We start from the raw sequence: 22,930 nt of genomic DNA, 5'->3' as shown, positions 1-22,930 counted from the left end.
GGCATTTACATCCTTTCCATCTCAGAGTTCCCATATGAAAACATATATCATGTGTCCCTATTAGCATCTTCATCGTGTCCAGTCTATGAAAATGACAAGCTCGGAGTTTTTAGGATAAAAACCCTCTGAGTGGCTTCATCCTCCTTCCAGACTACAAAAGGAGCATTCTCTTGCTTGCTTCATCTCCTACTCACTCCTCATGGAGATTTTCTGCCCAAGCTCCTCCCAGAGAAACATTCTTCCTGGGCTCACCCAGATGCGTAAGAGCAACCGCACATTCTCTCCAAGTATTTGTGCCCTTGTTCTTCATGAATGGAGCCACTACAGGCAGCACATCACCTCAGGCAAAGACAAAAGACAAGGAACTCTGTGTTCCTGCCTTTCTCTCCCACTTGGGTAAAGCTGAGGCACCAGAACAGTAGTATAAATTTCCAATGATTAAAAGAAACAAACTCCCCTTACCCTGTCTCTTATCAAATTGTACCCCCTTCCTAATGGCATCCTTCCCTATTGCTCCCATACATAATTCCACAGCTGAGGCATTACTGTTTTTCTTACTCTTTTTGTCAAATGCCACTCTCACTCCTTTGAGAGCACAGCTTCTATCCCTTCCCCCATCCCACTGTAAATATCATTTTTCTGAGGTGGCTCAGCTTAGGCCCTCCTCCTATGCATATTTTTATTCTTTAATTAATTTATTTATGTGGTTTTGGCTGCATTGGGTCTTCGTTGCTGCACACAGGCTTTCTCTAGTTGTGGTGGGTGGGGACTACTCTTCCTCGTGGTGCGCGAGCCCCTCATTGCAGTGGCTTCTCTTGTTGCGGAGCATGGGCTCTAGACACATGGACGTCAGTAGTTGTGGCTCGTGGGCTCAGTAGTTGCAGTGCACCGGCTCTAGGGTGCACAGGCTTCAGTAGTTGTGGCACAGGTTCAGTAGTTGTGACTTGTAGGCTCTGAAGTGCAGGCTCAGTAGTTGTAGTGCACGGGCTTAGTTCCTCTGTGGCATGTGGGATCTTCCTGGACTAGGGATCGAACCCGTGTCCCCTACATTGGCAGGTGGATTCTTAAGCACTGCGCCACCAGGGAAGTCCCCCTACGCATATTTTTTTTCTGACCTTTTCAGTTCACATTTATCTACTTTTCCCCTTGAATCTATTTAATTACTGTACCATAAATTTTAAAGTTTTAAATATTACCTTAAAATCATTTCTGTTCTACAATGTAGCAGTCTAGTATTTTGTTAACAAATTATATTATGAATTCATTATTTCTGCAATCAAATTGTAAGCCTTTATGAACAGAGGCCTATTTTGACTGCTTTTTTTTTACTCTATACCGTCAAAGACAGGGTTACCAGATAGACCAGTGCCTCATTGCTGGTTAATTGTGGTGTTCTGTTACACAATTCCTGATCCCAGAGACTACTATCAAATCCTTTTCAACACAGTGCTCCAGGCAGTCAACATAAATGGATTAGAATTGACACTCTGAGACAAAAGTACTTACCATTTCAGGATTTCCCTAAGTCCTAGTTATCATGAAGGTATGAAGGTAAAGCCCGAGCTGGCAAGCAACTAGCAGTCACATGTCTACTCTGCCCAGGCTTCATCTTTCTGCACTTCCTCAGCCATCTCCATCTGAGCCATGGCTGCCACCACCACATCCATGCTGTGTGGGCACCATGGTGGTTCATATAAGAAATCTCCTATCTAGAAGGAAGTCTTGATCTCTCCATGAATCATAGTACCTTCACCTATCTTCTGTATGTTCATTCAGTTGCACAGTACAGATATGTAGTTTTCTTAGATTCCAAATGAATTCAACAACTGCTTCTAGATGAATAGTCCTGTGCTAGATACCAAGGAGGCTACAGAGGAGAATGAACCAGAGTCCCTGCCCTCTAGAATCAGTCAGCTGTGAGGCAAATAACATAATACTGTACTCTATAAGATGAATTGTTATCACAAGGCATTTCATTCCCCTGGCCAGAAGTAAGTCCAGCCAAGTCTGACTTGACAAATTTAGCCTGGAGCACCACATCTATTTTATTACATGGCTTATAGGAGATTAAGTACTAAGACATAGGGCCACTAATGGAATAAGAGCACAGAAAAGTACATTCATATGGGCTAGAACCAGTGAGCAAGGCGTGATGGAGGAGGTGGCATTTCCTCTGAACTATGAGAGTAAATTGGATGGGTAGAAGGGAGGGACAGAAACAATACTCAGGATAGGAAAGAGAACTTGAACCAAAACACAGGGAAAAAATATGCAGTATATGTTCAAGGACAAGTAAAGACACTGCATTTCCTGAAGCTGATTGAGAATTTCTCTTAGAAAGGGTCAAAGGTTGGATGGTCAAAGTGTTCCACATTGTCGGATGTCTTCATTGGTCAACTGCCTTCTGTGAAGTTTGATGCTGAACTTTATAATCAAAGAGAAAGCTTGAGGAAGGAGAAAATGAAAACCTCATTTATGAAAGACTTGCTTGGGGATCTAGTTACCACTCTGAAAACTCTGTCCTGTTCAGATTTTTAAACACAGTGAAGAAAAAAGTATCCACACTAATGTCTATAAACTGCATAGCAAATTGTCGTCTTGTTGATATGAAAATTTTCAAAATTGCTGAAGAGGTTTGTCTTAGTCAGCTTGGGCTGCTGTAACAAAATACCATAGACTGGGTAACCTAAACAACAGAAATTTATTTCTCACATGTCTGGTGGCTGGAAACTCCAAGATCGAATTGCTGGCACACTCAGTACTTTGGAGAGAGCCCTCTTCCTGGTTTGCAAATGGCTGCCTTCTTGCTGCGTCCTCACAAGGCAGAGAGAGGAAGCTGTGGTATCTCTGTTCTTATAAGGACACCAATCCCATCATGGGGCTCTACCTCGTAATCTCATCTAAACCTGACTATCTCCCTAAGTCCCCACTTTCTAATACCATTATATTAGGGGTTAGGACTTCAACATATGAATATGTGGGAGACACAGATGTTTAGTCCACAACAGGGTCTATTACATGTGTCTGAGAAAACAATTTGGAGCAATGAAATTCATTAAGAAGTTTGATATGCAAAGTCAATTCAGAGGTTAAATTGCTTTCTTTACTCTCAGATGTTATAAACTGATAGAAGGCACAAAAAGGAACTGGATTTCATGCTGTTGTTCCTAGGATCTCCCCAACAATTCTCTCTCCTTCCACTTCCTCCCATACCCCCAGCCTCAGCCATTTGACATTCTATTTCTTTCTTTTTTTTTTTAAACATCTTTATTGGAGTGTAACTGCTTTACAATGGTGTGTTAGTTTCTGCTTTATAACAAAGTGAATCAGCTATACATATACATATATCCCCATATCTCCTCCCTCTTGCGTCTCCCTCCCACCCTCCCTATCCCACCACTCTAGGTGGTCACAAAGCACCAAGCTGATCTCCCTGTGCTATGCAGCTGCTTCCCACTAGTTATTTTACATTTGGTAGTATATATAAGTCCATGCCACTCTCTCACTTCGTCCCAGCCTACCCTTCCCCCACCCATGTCCTCAAGTCCATTCGCTACATCTGCGTCTTTATTCCTGTCCTGCCCCTAGGTTCTTCAGAACCATTTTTGTTTTTTAGATTCCATATATATGTGTTAGCATACAGTATTTGTTTTTCTCTTTCTGACTTTCTTCACTCTGTATGACAGACTCTAAGTCCATCCACCTCACTACAAATAACTCAATTTCGTTTCTTTTTATGGCCGAGTAATATTCCATTTTGTATATGTACCACATCTTCTTTATCCATTCATCTGTCGATGGACACTTAGGTTGCTTCCATGTCCTGGCGATTGTAAATAGAGCTGCAATGAACATTGGGGTGTGTGTGTCTTTTTGAATTATGGTTTTCTCAGGGTATATGCCCAGTAGTGGGATTGCTGGGTAGTACGGTAGTTCTATTTTTAGTTTATTAAGGAACCTCCATACTGTTCTCCATAGTGGCTATACCAATTTACATTCCCACCAACAGTGCAAGAGGGTTCCCTTTTCTCCACACCCTCTCCAGCATTTATTGTTTGTAGATTTTTTGATGATGGCCATTCTGACTGGTGTGAAGTGATACCTCATTGTAGTTTTGAGTTGCATTTCTCTAATGATTAGTGATGTTGAGCATTCTTTCATGTGTTTGTTGGACATTCTACTTCTTTATAGTAATTTTACCAGTTAAACATCAGTTACCTTGACAAAGGCAAGACCAATAGATGACCTGTAGTGTTAAACCCTGAAGTCGGAGAGTTGCTCAGCTTGGCTCCAGCATCAGCCAAGTTGTTATTCATCTGCATTCTCTGGGTCTCCAGCTGAGGATTCACGACCTCTCTCCTGTCTGGTGTCCAGATTCACTATGGATGACCAATTTATCTTGTCGTGGCTGTGGATAAAGCCCTTTTCCTTTAGTGTCTATTCAGACAAAGTAGAAACTCTTTAGAAAGAATTTCACTAAACTTTGGGAGAAATAATGCATAGCCAAAAACGATGTATTCCAGATGATACCTTCCTGACACTGAGGTGGAAGGCACAATCAGACAGAGGAACTTGACCTTGACTTTTGTTTATGCCCCTCTTCAAAGGAAGCCTGTTCCAAAGCCCTCCTTGGTCTTTTGTTATTTCCTCTTGTTCCTCTTGTGGTCTCTCCTTTAGCCATTATTCCTTGAAAGAAGGGACTGGAATGGGAGGCCTAATCATAGCCCCCTATGAAGCCTACGGTTGGTGGGTATTTACAACATTGTTTTAAAACGGAGCAAAGTGTTAGCTGAAGATTAATCAGGATACCTGTTCACATGACACAGACTGCTCATTCATTGTGAGAGTTCCAAGCTAGAAAGTGTCATATCACTTTTATGAAAAAAATACAGATATTAACCCTTTGCTTTGTTTGACTGCCAAGAACAAGTATCAGAAAAATGGCCCATAGAAAATGGTAGGTGAAGTAATTCTTGTGCAGAGCCTCCTACACCTTTCCTACCAACAGCCTCAAAAAGGCAACACATCTTCCATACCTTTGATGACATTCAAATATTCAATTAACCTTTATTCTTCTTCTAAAATGCTTCTAATAGATGTAGACATGCATGAAAACCACTTAAATTCCATTATAATTAGGAGTGGCTCCGGATGAGCAAAAAGCTAGACTATATGCCTAGACCAAACTAGGTTAAAAATCCCAAGGCTAAGACTTAGTAGCTGTGTGATTGTACCCTGAGCATCATTTATTTCTTATCTCTATGTTGTGGATGATAATACCTATTTCTAGAGAGTATTGTGAGAATTAAATGAGAAAATGCCTAGTTCCTGGCATATAATAGGCACGTGATAAGAGAGATGAGAATAGCAACTTCGTCCTACCCTACTCAGGACTTCTCAAGCTTTAGTGTGCATCAGATTGCCTGAGAATCTTGTTTAAAATGTAGATTCTGGTTCAGTAGGCCTGGTAGCATGAGAGCATGAGGGGCTGGGCACTAGATGTAGGGAGGGATATCACACGCTTGGTGGCTTAAGTTTGTAACGTGAAAGACAGGATCATTGGCTGGGCACTGAAGGTGCAACTGCAGCTGGCGACTAAACTGTTTTGTGAGGCCTTTCCTCAAATTTGGGTGGTTTTCTTCAGCAGTACTTGACCCTTTGCTTGCCTTTTCTTTGATGTTGTCCATGAACCTTGTTGTTGCTACTTCAAAAAAATAAAGGAGCATCTGTTTCATAAATAGAGCTCTTCAGATATACTGATCTTTGAAATTACAAACAGCATGCTGGCCTTCTTCCCTCTGCACTGCATTCATCTGGTTTTCCAGTCGACATGAAGAGATAGAGATAGAAAGATGGATTGTGTGTGTGCATGTACATATGTTGCACTGTTTAGAGGTGATGACATACATAAGACCATCAAAGAAATCTTCCAAGGTTGCAGAATAAAAAATTTGAAAATTGCTACATTTATTCATGCAGAAATTTTACTTAGTACCCACCTTTGAACTCTTTAATCCACACAGTTTTACATGCCAAAATTCTTGTGTTCATTTTACCTAGATAAGCATGAGTCTTCAGCTTCTTACTCCAGTTTTCAGCTGAACATCATTAAACAATGAACCAACTTAAAATAGCCGGTTAATGGCCCTTGTTGACTATCAGAGCAACAGACCAGTGACTTTGCTTTTAGGCTTCAATCTTCAAGACATCTCTGCTGAATTCTGTAGGTCATGGGCAAATTGAGACACAAATCAGCCCGCTCACAAAATACTTGTTTTCCTGGACATGGGAGGGAGAGGAAGTTGGGGAGCAGAAATACAGTTTAGGAAATAAAAGTTCTAATTCTATTTTGGATTACATCAACTGGTGGCAAATATTACTTCAAATATTTTTGAATGAATGAAAAATGTCTAATTACCAAGCTCACCTTGACCACTTAGCATGTATTTTATTGGTTAATTCAATTATTCCCTCTGATAGTCTTATATTTCCCAGTTTCTTTCCCAAAACACATCTTAAATACTAAAAACTACAGTTCTTAAATATACACAGGCATCTAATTCCCTGGGCATCTTGCAAATTTTCCTGAACTACACCTTGTAAAGCTGGAAGCTGATGGGTGACCTAGGAATGAAGTGAAAGAGCCAGGTGCTCTGGTCAACAGCTTAGAAAGTGGTTGTGCAATGTTTTTGCCTCCAGGTCAAACTCTGTGACTCTCCTGATTCCCTGCAAAATAACAGAACCCAGCATCTTGAAGCACATGTATTCAGAAATATATCAGGAGAATGTCAAAGGGCATAGACACCATATTACACAAAGAATGTTTGAAAGAGGAAAAGCTATTCAATCTAGAACCTGAGGAAACCTGAGAGTTGTCTATTTTAGTACACTTATACGCAAGTGTGAGATGCCAATTCAAAACGGTCTAAGAAAAATGCAGATGTGTTGGTTCAAGAGCTTAAGCTATGACATCAGAACTTAGTCTTTCTTTCTCTATCTCTTGGTTCTACCCTTCTCTATGTTGGCTTTCTTTTCGGCCATGAGTCTACCTTGCCTCGGCAGCACCGTTACTTCTCTCCGATAACCCCAGCAACTCTAGTGAAAAAGGAGAATCCAGTCTTCTGACATTTCCAACAAAAGTCCTGGAACTCACTGACTCTAAATGACTTGACTTTGGTCTAATCCCCACTCCTCAACCCTGGAGAAGACTTGGTTGAAGGAAAGGTGGTTCTTTAAGGAAAACTTTCGTGCTATTCCTACAAAGAGGGAAAACAAATGCCAGGGAGGCAAAAACAACAGATTTCCTATACCACCTTGAAGTATGTCATGGGTTCTCTTACGAATACGGGGATTAACCTCTATGAGGTCCCAGAAATGAGAAATAGCCCACTTGCATGAACCTTATAGGAAAGCAGATTTCTGCTCACTCAGCAAAATGACCTTCTTATAGTTAAAACCATTAGCATTTGAAATGGGCTACATCAAGATGTGCCAATTACCAGGTCCTTCCACGTGTCCAGAATCAGGCCAAATGGGCAGCTGTCAGTGGTATTGTGCAAGGAATTCCTGCATCAAGCAGAGCTTTGCCTGCATGACCTGAAAGGTCTCTTTTGCCTCTACAATTCTATTATCCTTGTTAATTTCCACAATTCAATTTGCAGTACAGGATAAACAAACCAACCTAATTTGATCTGGAACTTCTACAGGCTATCATAGGTCATTTAATCTAAAACACATGGCTGTAGCCATTACTACGTTTTCTGAAGTCATCTAACAGACGTGGTCCTTAACAAAGTTTCCATGTTATTAGTCTCACTTACGTTTTTTTTCCCCAGCCTCCTACTTATTATACAATTGCTTTCATTCTCCTATGGATTAGGGTGGAAAGGAGCATGAAAGAGTTTTCTTCTTTCTGCCTTTCTCCTCTTAAATCTTATAATAGGTGAGTTCCAATTAAAATTACATTGCTTGGGGCTTCCCTGGTGGCGTAGTAGTTAAGAATCCGTCTGTTAATGCAGGGGACATGGGTTCCAGCCCTGGTCCAGGAAGATCCCACATGCCGTGGAGCAACTAAGCCGAGTGTGCCACAACTACTGAGCCTGCGCTCTAGAGCCCATGAGCCACAACTACTGAGCCCACGTGCCACAACTACTGAAGCCCGTGCACGTAGAGCCTGCACTCTGCAACAAGAGTAGTCACCGCAATGAGAAGCCCCTGCACCACAACAAAGAGTAGCCTCTGCTTGCCTCAACTAGAGAAAGCCCATGCACAGCAACAAAGACCCAATGCAGCCAAAAATAAAACATAAAATAAATAAATTTTTAAAAATTACGTTGCTCATATTTTTACCTTTGAATTTAGCTTTCACTTTGCAGGTCCAAGAAGCTATGAGAAACGGGAGTGGGAGTCATGAATAATCATAGATCTGGACAAAGTTTATTAAGGAAAATTTTCAAAGAAGGAAGAGTGAGATTTTCAAATTTGTTATCAAAAACTAATTTGTAAATTTAATATACTGCAATGCTGTTAGAATTAGGGTGCCAAACCACTTGAGCCATACTCATGAAAAAATAAACACATTTGTGTTAAATAGTATTTGTTTCTTTCACAACTGAAAGCACCCCACACCCCCACCCCACCCAAACATACACATACTCCCTTCTTTTTTTTTTTTTTTTTGTGATATGCGGGCCTCTCACTGTTGTGGCCTCTCCCATTGCGGAGCACAGGCTCCGGACGCGCAGGCTCAGCGGCCATGGCTCACGGGCCCAGCCGCTCCGCGGCATGTGGGATCTTCCCGGACCGGGGCACGAACCCGTGTGCCCTGCATCGGCAGGCGGATTCTCAACCACTGCGCCACCAGGGAAGCCCCACATACTCCCTTCTGCTTAAACTGGAAGTGCCTTGTTATACAATCCAACCCGCAAATAAAATGTTGTTTTTGCTAGGGTATGTCCATCCTTAATAACTGATTATATTTCTTGTCTTTTTCAGTGAATGTTGTGTCAATGTTACAGGAATTTTGGGAAAGCAAGCAGCAACAGAGGGCTGCATTCCCAAGTGAAGGTGTGGTGGTCTACGAGTCGCTGCCATCTCCTGGACCACCCTTTGTGAGTTATGTGACCCTCCCAGGGGGAAGCTGTTTTGGCAACTTTCAGGTAAGAAGCAAACATAAATTGATCAGTGAAAGCTGATTGAGTTAAAACAGAGTAAGCCCTTTTATAAAATGGTGCATTGTAAATTTTCTTGGGTGTAATGAAAAAAGTTGTGCTGCATTCCATTATGTAAGAGAAAAATTGGTCAGATGTTCCCATTTTTTTAAATGGGAAGTATTTTTTATTAGGGTGTTGTCCCCTGATATTTCTTTATGGAAAATGAATTTTATAGTATTTTATTTGCCTGATTGCTGCTGCCTTTTCCCTCAGATATTTTGGAATAAATCTTAAAGAACAAAGGAACTTGGGCAAAGGCCTTCCATCAGGGCCCTTCCATCAGTAGAAAGTCTTCACGTTTATGAAATTTGTAATCAAATACTAATCAATCTACTACACACGAAAGCATGAACCTATAGCAAAGGTTGAGGGTCACAGGGCTGGATTCAGGCACCTATGCTAATCCCAAGTTCTGCCTCTGAATAATTGTAGACCCTTGGGAAATTTATTTAACTTACTGATTCCCCTGATTTTGAGATGGGGAATAATATCCACAGGGTAGGTTGAGAGTCATATGAAATATACATGCAATGTGTTTATCTGATATATAGCAGATATTCCAAGTATTGTGTTGATAATTAGTATAAAGATTCTTCCAGTTGGTTAATTCTTTGTTATGTTTATGATGGGTGTAAATGATGATTCATTTCTAGTTGTACACCTGTTCACACCAAAACATTTGTCTGCATTAACAATCAGTATCTGATTGTGTGCGCAACAAATACTTATTGAGTGACTAGGAAATATCAAGCACTGGATCCAGTAATGAGGATATGGTCCATACCTTGAGGAAAGAAATGTACAAAAATTATAGTAATTACATAGTAATATTAGATGGTCAATGAAAGCACAAAATTAGGAGCTTCTCAATTTACCAGTCACCTTTATAAGTACCCCTTTAGTGCAGTAAACGCTCTCTTAATTTTCAATAACTGGCAAAAATCCATCATTTATAGTTTATGGACAATGTGAAACTCAGAAGCGCTCAACTTTGCCTTTTAGCTTTGACAACTAGGAAGCCCAGAGGCAAATTTTCAGTGTATCTCTTCATAGTATGTCTATAAAACTTAGTGTCATGTAATTTTTAGGACTAACCTCATACTTGATATTATTTATATTTCTAACTTTACTCTCCCTTTCAACTTAGTGTGCCTCATTCATTTATTTCGCCCTGTTACCATATATCTGTTTTATATTATTTCAAATCCTTTGTGGAGTAAGGGGAAGATATAGTTTAATAAATAGACCCACAAACCTATGTCTGCCTAGGGAAGTCAGAAAAGAGTTCATGGGAAGCAATCACACACTGAGATTTACAATTGGGGGTGTCTTTGCCAATCGGTAAAGAGGAGATAACATTCTTAGCATAGGGAACAGTGTGTACAGAGGCATGGAACAAGAGAAACCCACAAGAACTTTCAGAATTTGGGGAGCCTAAGTGTGTCTGTGACAGGAAAACAGTAAGAGATGATGATAGGCACTCACATCAAGCTATATGGGGTGTTCATGCTTTGCAAAGAAGAACAGGTTTTATTCTATATAAAATCAAAATCCCTGAAAGATTCTGAGCAGGAGCATGATATATTCAAATGTGTTTCAGAAAGCTTACTCTGACAGTAGCATGGGGTAATTTTAAAGAACTGCTTTCAACACTTCTGACACCGCCAGCCAGTGAGGTCTTTCCTTCTACCCTGAGCAGTGGTCAACAGTGGATTTTTACCTCTGACTAATGAAAGTGAACTGCCTGATGAGGATGATTTGAAAATGCCTCTAGAAGCCTTAGAACAGAACTTGATGGAACCCTAGCCACTTAGACATGGATGGGGAGCAAGGGAGGGGGAAGAAAGGCAGCAAATGAGGAAAGGATTCCCTAATCCACATGAGTCTGCAGGTCCAGCATTGAGCATTCAAGGTGAAGCCTGCCTACTCATACAGAGCTCCCATCAGGGGAGGCCTCCTAAGAAAACAGAGCTGCTCAGCCACAGAGCAAGGTTTTGCCAGCCACCTAAATTAATCTGTTTTCTTTTTTGTTTTTTGTCCATGAATGTCAATGGACTAAAGATCACCAAACATTTGAAGAAAACCAAAAGAAAAAAAAAAAAAGGCCAAGGCAAGCAAACAAAAAAACAGAAATAATTCAAGCAACGGAGTATGTAAAAGAGTATTATAATAATTATCTTCAGAAAATTGTGGAAAGATAAGTATCCCTAAAACATCTATGAAAAAAGAAGCAAGCAGGGAACAGGAAATTTAAAGTGTTATTGCCAAATTAGAACAATAAAAATACATTAAAAATGAGTAAACAGATGAATAGACATAGATCACAGCCAAATTAGTAAAGGATAACAAAGTAAAAAGTAAATAGTAAATTTTCTAGAACTTAGAGCAAAAAGACAAAGAGATGGGAAAAGAGGACAGGAGACATGGGGATAAATCCTGGAGGTAAACATTAATCTAATAAGAGTTCTAGAAAGAGACAAAGGAAATAAGGGGAAGAAATAAGTAACAGAAGTAATTTTCTTTGAGTCAAAGAAAAGCACAGATTTTCATATTGAAATGACCCACCGTGTTCCAAGCAGGATCATGACAAAAAGTCACACAGCTCTGTGGCTGTATGAGACTTAGGGATAGCATTCTGTTTAAAAGATGGATCAAGGGACTTCTGTGCATTGATCTCACTGTTTTTTTGGGTTTTGTTTTCTTTTGTTTTAAGGTAGATTTGATTTATATGTAGGATAGCTATGGGGGAGCTGATATGAAATTGGGCAAAAACTGGCAAACCTGGTCAACAAAATTAAAAACTGTATCTTTGAAAAGATAATCAAGAAAGACATTTGTGAGTAAGAAATAAAAGTAAAAAACATACACTACACTCAGCATGAGAAAGGGGATGTAATCATAGGAGTGTGATATAAAAATACTACATGAACTATTAAAAAAGCATAAAAACTTAGATAATATTGACTTTTTTCTGGGAACTCTGTTATCTTTGCAATTCTTCTATAAGTCTAAAATTATTTCAAAATAAAAAGAAAAAAAATGGCTCCAATGGCTCCCTACTATTTTACCTTCTTATTAAAGTCTGAATTCCTTATTCTGGCAATAAAGACTTTACAACTAGCCCCAACTTTCCCAGCTTTATCTCCCGGCATTCCTTTTTGACACTCAGTGCTTCAGCCTGACTGTCCCTCATCCAGGCCTTGACCTCTTCCAGCCACTCCACACGCATACTATGACTTACTCATGAAGTGCTGTTGCCACCTTTTCTTCACGTCTAAACCCTGACTATCTTCCAGGACTTCACTTAGATATCACATTTTCCATGAATTTTCCCTGGATCTCCCCACTAAAAATCTTTACCTCTTCTGATTTTCCAGTGCAGTCATCTCTGCTTCTCTTCTAGTATTTAATGTTTTTTTACCTCATGCTACAGCTACTTATGTGCATGTTCTGTCCCTATAATAAAATGTAAGTGCCTCAGGGACAGAGTCTGAATCCTTATATCCCTAAGATGCCAAGTACTGGGCTTTGAATATAGTAAGTGCCTAATAAATATTGAATGAATAGCTAAATGATGAATAACAAATCCAAAGAATCAATAAAGTTCATATATGTCCTTTTTAAAAAAAATATAATCACTATTGACAGATATACAAAACAATATATACTATTACATACAACATAACATATCAACTAAGGCATTTCACCTCACTCTGCAAGATGGTGGGCTAGGAAGGAAAAATCAGTAACATTAAAATCATCTGATATTATTATGTTCATATCTGTGATTAAAGTTTTGAAAGTGGATTAATTTGAAACTATTGATTTTAAAAAACCTTCTAATTCTCTCTGAATTTCATTTATGCAAAATAACTTTCCCTCCACCCTATACCCATGATCTCGAATAACCAACATTTGGCCATACACACCCATGCATTATGTTTGTTCATATGTAATAACTACATTCATTATAATGTACTTAGAATATAATGCTTTTGACAGATCAGTGAATAGATCTAGAGGATATGAGTCTAAGAAATTCTAATGTTCTTGGGGTTTTTTTGTTTTTGCTTCCTTGAGAATTATGAATTTCCCTATCATCTCATAAATTTCTACCCCAAATGATAAGACTTCCCGTATGTAGTAAATTTACCATCCTCCTTATTGTCTCTAAAAAAATAGAAAACAAAATTTAAAAAGCTGAACTCTTCAGCAGGGAAACCTCTTGGTGATTTCTCTGATCATTTCAGGGTTTCCTTTTCCTTATGTTTAAATCATCATATTTTAAGGTTCTCAGGAGGATTGTTAACATCCTTGCTTTTAAAAGATCCAGAATTTCCTGAATCAAATATGTTTTGAGAATGTGTTTGGGTGATTGGCTGCCAAATCTTAACCTATTTGGCTCCCCAAAATGTGATTTGAGAAAGGAAAACCAGGAAGGAAAAAAAAAGAAAGAAAATTTCTCCTAAAGCAATGTCCTTACACTTCTCTTGGTCAGTTCAGAAACTGTCTTCAATGGTTTCAACTAAACCATCTAAATGTTATTTTTACCATATAACATTTCATCATATTTTTGCCAGCAGTTGGCCTTAAGAGCCTACATGCTCATTCCTGCAATGCCTTTCACGTAATCAAATGTCACCCTTGTGCATTACAAATCATTTCATGATGGATTATTAACGCCAAGATCATGTGCTGGGACATGGAGAAACCATTATGCCAGCAGTAGCCTTCTTACTGAGCCGTGGACGTCACCTCCAACGGTGCCAAGTAATTGAAAATACTTGAAGTGGAGTATGGGACTGGACTGCCAGATTAATCCTTCTGGCTCATGAAAGCTGTAAGAGATTATGCTCATTCATTCTTTAGAAAAGTGGTACTCAGACTGAGTTTTAGTTTTCTGATTAATCAAAGGAAAGCAGTCAAAAGGCTGTGGTGGACACAAACCACTGGTTTTATGCAAAGAAGCCTCCCACTGAAGTAAATGGGAGGCTTGTGTCCAAGAAGACTAATTAAAGAATTTTCAGTTAGTTTTGACGCCACAACCCGAAAAAAACAGAGAGCCAGAGGGAAAGAAAGCAGCTATAACCCTGCCTTTTAACCGTGCCTTCACAAACTACTTCAGTATAGAAAAAGAGAAGTGAATGTATGATTCATTTTTTAATTTCTAAACAATAAATAAAATGATCTACTGTTATTAAATTATTTGTCTTTTAGGAAGTTATACTGAAACACATTCGTGCTTATTGTGTCTTTTATAAAAGAAACTATCTTCTAAGGCATTACGTAGAAATTCATGCATCTTGGGTGTATTTTCTCTATGCCATTTTTGTCTAGGCAGTTAATCCTTCCCTAGCCCCATATCATGACCATGAAAACTTGCAGTAATTTCCATTTTTTACAATAAGGGCAACACAAGGGCCATCAGATCCACGTCTGGCTCCCCTCTTGATGAACTCAGAAGGAAAACCACTCATTGTTTCAGCAGCTGTTTTTGTTTCCAAATCCAAAAGGGGGAACTTAATTGAGTATTTTCTCTTATTTTATATTTTGATTAAAAGATTTGTGATTCAAGTTTGTTTTCAAGCCAGTGATGTCGTCTTCCATATAATCTGCTAGAATGACTTGGATTAATGTATTTTACTCTTATTTGGAATAAAAAGTAAAAATTATTTGAGTGTAGTACTACACCATGTGATTATTTATGTGCAAAAGTTATGATTGAATAAAAAATGTATCACCTGGCTAAAACATTGATGTGATACCTCGATTTATTTGAAGTGTAGAACACTCATTCAATGAGATGTCATACTTTTTTTCACGTATTTTGTTATTGTTAAAATTGCTTTACAGAAAAACAGGTGGTAAACATTGGGGTCAGGTACTTAGGCTGTTTGTATCATGCCAGGTGCTATGTGAAATTGAGACATTTAATATTTCCAGAGGCAAGCTGTTGATTGATTTTTTTTTTCATTTCCAACCAGTATTTGGCATTGTGTAACAGGGTCGCACAGTTGGGAGGTGTGAGAGGGAACACTCAGAGCAGATGAGTTTCTTTCAAAGCTCTGTCTCTGAAAGTCCTTCCATTTTTATGCCACTTGGTTTTCAAAACAAAGTCTTTGCCTATGAAGACACCTGAAAAAACTACTTTTCCAAGGTATATACTACCTGAAAGGATAGGGGTTTTGTTTTAGTCACTTTTAAGGCAGTAAGCACACTTCACCTGTATTATCAGATATAAAACACATGTTTCATACTTTCATGCATTGCATGATTCTTCTTCTCAAAGTCCAGGGAATTAAAAGTATATTTAAATCACAATAGAGTAAGTTTATAAAATTAAGTTTTTCCCGAGAGAGAAGGACTAAGAGAAAATTTGATTAATTCATAGACTTGGCTAAATGGAATTGTAATGCTGTCTTTTTTACCGATTATTAAATAAGGCCTAGCTTTAACATTCCATGCTCCAAAGAGAGATTTAGTTCCTGCCATAAAATTGAGACTACTACCTTGCACTAATGCTGTTTTAATGCCAACTATTACTGTTTGAAATCAACCATGACCTCTTCTCTGTCTCTAGAGTTGTATACCTTGACGCTGATGCACAACGTGCTACGCAATGTAACTTAACTTCTAAAGGAGGTATTTCCTGGTAGAAATCTCCACAGGATAGCATCCTGTTTTGCAACTAATGAGACTCAAAGATAGGAAGGTTAGTTATAACCCCTCCGCATTTGAAAGTCGTATGTCAGCTAATGATCAGGCTTTCATGGCTTACCCTTGAAACTGGAAGTGCATATTGTTTTAATGAGACCTAGTTATTCTCCAGAACCCTTTGCTAACTTTATTTTTTTAATCAAGCAAAGTGAATAGAGATATTCACATATTGTTGTTGCAAATAGAACAGCAGCATATAGTGAAAGGAATGCTTAGGAAAAGTCTCTGTGGTAAATAGACTTGGGACAATCTCCAGGGGAGTCCCCCAGCCTTAGTTGATAAATTTTAGGAAGATGCTTACTGTCTCACAAGCTGCTGAATGAGGAAGAAAGGCTGACTCCATCTTTCCCCACCCTACCCCCCATCCCTCTCTGTGCAGAGCCAAGTACTTTTACATCAAAGCAACTATAAAAATAAACCAAAACTTTGAGCCCTGATCAATTCATCTTGTCTTCACTTTAAGTTGAAAAAAGAATAAGAAGAAAAGAAAAAGGGGAAAAGAAAAAACCTCAAGGAGCAAAACAACATGGTTTTGTAATAGTTACCAGGGACCTTGGTCTAGGTATGTGTGTAGAATAGCATTTGTGGCAGAGGTAAACGAGGAGGCGGCCAGGTGGTTTGTATTATAAAAATAACATTCTGACCCACCATGTGCATGAAACGTTTCTTTCAGTTGACAGGAACTGGTGAGTTTTCTCTGAAAATCGGACTCCCAGACCAGTCCCCTCCCCCACAACTAGCAAAGACCCCCATTCCCAGCACACACAGAGCTCCAAATTGTTCCCAATGTATTTGCAGCCAGCCTGACCTACAGAGAAAGAGACATGATATTAACTTGGGTGACTGAGTCTCAACGGTTGCCCTTTTTCACATCACCGTCTGGAAGGGAAAAAAATGCTAATATATCTACGAATAGAAAAATTGGAACACATGCAAATGTTCATGCTTAGACCAGGGCAGTCAAGGTCTTAAAAGAATTGAAAGTGGGACAATTAGTATCAGGGCCTGGTTTGTGGCATTCTTTGTGCTGATGGCTTGCTGTCAGGATGAAACTGAGGTGTTGGTGACACTGACCAGAGCTGGCAGGCCATACACACAAACTCTGCAAGTCAGCTGCTGAGACTTGGACTCTGAGTCACAAAAGAAAAACACTCCCAACCACCTGAATGACAGACTTGACAGCCCAAAGGATCTGGGCAAGAATTCTCACCTCGCACAGAGTCAGTTTATTTGGTTTTGCCACCTGCAAAGTCCCAGCTTGGGAGAGCCCCTTGGGTCCGATGGACTATTGAGCAAATGCCACCTAAATAACACTGACATGCCCTTGGCCCCAGGGAGGATGGCATCTTCAGCTTTGTGTTTGCATGTGGATAAAATCTGTCAAATGTATAATACATGACAGGTCTTATTCCAAAAACCTTGCTCCTTACAGACCACTTTTCAACTCCTCGGCTACCACTGGTAGACACAGAATAAAGTGTACCTAACTCAGTTTTATACATTTAGGATCTGCAGACCTTTATTTTTCTTGATGTCTTTAAAATGCAAATATAAAAATTTCTGGGCTTCCCTGGTGACACAATGGTTGAGAATCCTCCTGCCGATGCAGGGGACACGGGTTCATGCCCCGGTCCAGGAAGATCCCACATGCTGCGGAGTGGCTGGGCCCGTGAGCCATGGCCACTGAGCCTGTGCTCCTCAACGGGAGAGGCCACAACAGTGAGAGGCCCGCGTACCACACACAAAAAATAAAAATAAAAATTCTAAGAAGTCTGTTGTTTGTTTAAGATGGAGAAAGGTCACTTACATTGATGTCTTTCCACATGCTTTCATAAAGAAAACACTGTAGTTGGGATGTATGGACAGAAAAATCTTAGTATCCAGAAACAGTCATTCAACACATGTTCTAATACAAAGCAAGGGAAAAACTATCAATAAAATGAGGACTACCAGGAAAGTTACTGTTCAGAGTATAAATTGTGTCATCCTGGCTAGAAAATGTTTCTGTGAACACTAACACACTTATAATAATTTCAATTTTTATTGTTATCAATAATTAACAATAAAACTAGTATCTTATTAGTCATTTCTATGTTAACAACATGTACGTGGCTACCAAAATTTTATTTCAATTAATTTAAGAATTTCCGTATATGCTAAAAAATGGATTAGCCACTATTTTATTTCAGGACAGCCTACTGACCCACAAATCATTCTTGGTTTAATCTTTATGTTATGTAGTGTGACACATGGAAGATTATCATGGAAGAAATAAAAACTGCTGAGCAAAAAAGAAAATTGAGACCTCAGTTAAGTTAGGAGTACTTACATACTTCCTAAGGGCCTACTTTTAGAAAAACAGTCGTAAAGGATTTTTTTTTCCAACCTGAATGCCGCCGTCCTTGACTTTTGTGTAGAAGTAATTTTTCTAGTGAGAAATTAGCATGTTTGATGTTAGCAGAGGTAGATATACCGTTGTGATATTGTGATTTTTAATAACATATATGTGGTCTGATTCCCTGCCAACAGCCCCTGAAACCCCTGGGACTTCCTAAGTGATAGGAGTGATAAAGGTATCTTTTATTATTTATAACAAATAAAGGGCTATACCACACCTGAGTTTATGTTAATGAGGTGAATTTTGGGGAAGCTCCTAGAGATGGGGCCTGTTTGCTAGAAGAACCAACCATATGATGAGAAGTTTAGAATTTTCAGCCCCAACCTCTGATCTCCTGGTAAGGAAGAGGAGCTAAAGATTGACTTAATCACCAATAGCCAAAGATTTAATCAATCATGCTTATGTTATGAAGCCTCCATAAAAATCCTAAATGATAGGATTCAGAGAGCTTCTAGGTTTGTGGTACTGGGAAGGTGGTTTGCTTGGAGAGGGCATGGAAGCTCTGAGCCCCTTCCCACATACCTTGCTTTATGCATCTCTTTCTCTAGCTGTTCCTGAGTTATATCCTTTTATACTAAATGAATAATCTAGTAAAAAAATAGTTTTCATGAGTTCTGTGAGCTGTTCTAGCAAATGATGGAAGCAGAGGTGGGAGTTGTGGGAATCTGTCATTTTCAGTTAGTTGGTCAGAAACACAGCTAACAACTTGGAGTTGTGATTAGTGTCTGAAGTGGAGTCATCTTGTAGGACAGAGCCATTAATCTGTGGAATCTGATGCTATCTTCAGGTGGACAGTTTCAGAATTGAGTTAAATTGTAGGACATCCAGCTGGTATCAGATAATTAGTTGGTGTAGGGGGGAAAACCCCCAGACATTTTGTGACCAGAGTATAGAAGTGTAGATTATTTTGGTAGAGGAGAGAGTTCTCGCTTTCAACCATGAATCCAATGAAACTTCTGCCATAGGCTCCTTCCAATTCACATGCCAGTCTTTTTAATGTGTGATTTCGTATTGTTTTTCTCAAACAAAGTCCCTCAAATTGTGTAAGCTTCAGGCCCCACAGAATCTAGTTTTGCCTCTGCCAATTAGAAATGAGACACAGAAGGGACAGAAGCTAGAACAACATTCCTCTAAGCATAGTCCTGGATCCACCTGCCTCAGAATCACCTGGAAAGCTTGTTAAAATGCAGACCCCCGTGGTGATCCATCTGAAGAGATTCTGATTCAATAGGTCAGACTGAGGCCTGGGAATGTGCATATTTAGCAAGTTCCCCAGGTGAACTTACTATGAATACTAAAGTTTTTGAACTATTGGTTTGGACTCCTGGCCTAGGCTTAGCAATGATCTTCATAGTGTACCCTGTGGGTTCCTAGTAGCTTGTCCATGATCTAACATCCAAAAATAAAATACAGAACCAGAATGAGCTGGTCTGAGGAGAATTTCTTATCCAGTGGAGCTGGGGAAGTTTGATTTAAATGACTTTTGCTCTTGAAGAGTTACCAAACACATCTTAAAACTGTTGAGCAATTGTATGTGGTAAAACGCCCAATTCTTTTGGCACCATACTTAATCAAGGGACCACTTCCAGCCAGCATGAGAAACTTCCAACAGGGAATGACATTTGATCTTCTGGTCTAGTCATAGTTGGTCTTTATTTTCCTTCTCCCTACAGTCCAGGTGGAGGAAAGCATCAAAAGGACAATAGGAGGGAAAAGGTATTAATATAATTGTAAGCACTTGCCCCTTATCATTGAGCACAGTTTCTTATGACAATGCACTGCTTCTTCCTTGGCCTTTTCTTCTAAAAGAAGTTGAGTTCATCATGTGGGAATGGGATGAGATACTCTTGGTGTCTTATGTCAAAATGACCATGGAATATCAAAGTTGGAGCTTGGGCTAAAGTACTATCTGTACTGATTTGGGGGATGCTGGGATACTTTAGCCAAATTATATATCTTCTCTATCCCAAGGTGGGTGACCATTTCTGTGACAAGCGGATTAGTGTTGTGGTTAAAAATCTGGGCTATCAAGTCAGACAGACATGGGGTTTAATCTTGTTTTGGTAACTTTTTAAGTTGTATGACCTTAGGATATGTAACCTCTGTTTTTCTCATGGGCGGAATAAGGATAATAACAAAACCAACTTCATAGGATTGTGGTAATAACTAAATGTGACAATTGACATAAACTGCTTAGCTCAACACCCAGCATATAGATAGAGTCAGCACTGAGGATTACTGTTAGTGAGCTCTCCCTCAAGGGTGGGATGAGGGAATTCCCAATTGCCTGATGTGAGCAAAGCCTTTGTATTAGCTATCTATGGCTGGGTAACAAATTACTGCAAAACTTATCATTGTCTCACACTGTTTCTGAGGATCAGGAATCTAAAAGCAGCTTAGTTGGGTAGTTCTGGCATAGGGTGTCCCAGAAGTTTCAGTCAAGCCATCAGCTGGAGCTAGAGTCATCGGAAGGCTTGATCGGATCTGCAGGATCAGCTTCCAATCACACTCAGAAGGCTGTTGGCAGAAGGCGTTAGTTAGTTCCTTACCACGTGTGCCTTTTGGTAGGACTGCTCAAAACGTGCCAGCTGAGTCTTCCCAGAGAGCAAGCAACTGTGACCAAGATGGAAGCCACAAGGCCTTTTATAATCTAATTTAAAAAGTGACATACCTTAGCTTCTGCCATATTCTATTGGTTGCACAGACCAAACCTGTACAGTATGGGAGGGAGCTGTACAAGTGTGTGAATACCAGGAGGCAGAGATCACTGGGGGTTATCTCAGAGGCTGGATACCACTGCCTTTAAATGGTTTTCCTAAGCAATGCCACAGATGCTCTTTTTTTTTTTTTTGGCTTTAATTTTAGAGTTGAGAGGCTTTGAAATGATTATAGTGTTTTATAATCTACCAGCAAATGAAAGGCATCCAAGCCTCAAGATAAATGTCTGAGTGGGGTCTGCTAGCCACTTGAAAAGCATGTGGCTCCACATACCAAAGAAATCCACAGCTGACTTTAGTAAAATCTTGACTGTTAAATATTCCAGCTCTGTACTTTCACAAAGTGCAAAGGACAGAAGTTGTCTCTCTCTATTAACAAGTAAGAATGGTTAGCGGATAAGGCATCGTTTACAAATCTGTATTTATGATTGGGGTCTGGCTGAAAAACAGCAAGAATAAACCATACAACCTGGGAAGTCTAATTCCAGCAGGAAGTTGCTTTGAAATAACATCATACTTCATTCAGTCCCCAACTGATGTCTCTGACGACCAGTTTGGACACATCAATAAAACGTCCTGTCACTTACCATATTTTATTTTCTTGCAGCATTTCCCACTGTTTGATGGTAACTCTAACAGTGCCTGTTCTTACAGCAGAATACACACTCTGATTTAGATTTGCCAAGTAGATTGCTTTTAGCTAAATTTCTTGTCCAAGCACAGGTCCTTATGGTTCAAGAGTTCCCATTAAAAGATCCCTAAAGAAAAATGTACAGCTTTACTGGCTTGGATTTGTAGCTCCAAAATTTAAAAGAGAGCGGCTGGTTAAAATTATAGACATTTTGAAGTACTTGTCTTTCAGAAATGCAAAAAAACAATAGCAAGAAAAGCCTTTGATGGCTCAGAATTTATTTTATTTTATGTACTTATTAATTGGTACACTTTCTACCCCCATTTTAACCAAAGATCCTGTACATTGAAACAATAAAATAAGTAAAGACATGTGTCTGCTTTAAAATCTTGAAATTGGTTAAGTCTCATAGCCCTCTTCCATGCTTTCTGGGTAGAGGCTCTTTCTGTTCTCTCAGCCCTGCAGCACTTTGATCTCAGAAGCAGTGCCATTTGGTTGTAAATGTATGTGGCGCCTTTGATGTAGTACTTAGCTGGTCTTATTTAAAATAGATAGCTTCTTTTATCTAAGTAGTGTTTACTAGGTCTCTCTCTATGAAAGATGGTTTAAATAGCTATTATTTAGATAGAAAGTTACATAAAGTTTCTTAAAAGTGCCCAGATCTGAATCTAATTCTCTAATTTCTAAAACCCCAATGGCATTATTATAGATTACATACAGCAAATTCCTGTTAAAATGAGCTGCTTTTACAGATGTCAGGTAATATTTGCAAAAACTTTGTTTGCTTTTTAACAGGGAACTGATTTTCCAAAGAATAATAAACATATCCTACACTCAGGCAAAAATAGTACTCTCAGAGTGTCTGAACTTAATGGCCAATTTTCCCTCTGAAATTCACATATTAGTATATTTTTATGTTACTGGGTTATGAATACTATAAAAGCGTATATTGAAATGGGACTTTTTAAAGTAATAAGTATATATCTTGAATTCTCTTCTTTAAGAGGATTTCTTGAATATTTTGTCAGGCGCATTAGTGACCTGTGTTTGAATTTCCTAGGCTGCATTCAGTTATTCATTCAACAAACTATGTTGCAGGTGCAAAGATGCAGAGATGATTAAGTCACAGACTCTGCCCTTAAGTTGCTCACAGTCTGGGGTCGGTGGGCAGAGCACTAGTAGACAATTACACAATAGTGTGGTGTGTCCCTCTTACAGATGCTGGTCCTTCCAGCCTGCAGTTGGGACTGGTCAG

The 22,930-nt window shown here is 39.3% G+C and overlaps 1 protein-coding gene across 1 annotated transcript in view; it reads left to right on the top strand.

Annotated features, from left to right (window-relative positions):
• The window catches only part of LIX1 (limb and CNS expressed 1), a 47,713-nt gene that overhangs the window by 9,468 nt on the left and 15,315 nt on the right, over positions 1 to 22,930 (top strand). The window contains exon 2 of the mRNA XM_059062910.2: positions 8,995 to 9,158. Within this exon, the coding sequence (XP_058918893.1) occupies positions 8,995 to 9,158 (164 nt within the window). The remainder of the gene's footprint in view (positions 1 to 8,994; positions 9,159 to 22,930) is intronic.

Source organism: Kogia breviceps, chromosome 4 (assembly GCF_026419965.1).
Source record: "Kogia breviceps isolate mKogBre1 chromosome 4, mKogBre1 haplotype 1, whole genome shotgun sequence".
Taxonomy (NCBI): Eukaryota; Metazoa; Chordata; class Mammalia; order Artiodactyla; family Physeteridae; genus Kogia; species Kogia breviceps.
This window is presented reverse-complemented; position numbering and strand designations above follow the sequence as displayed.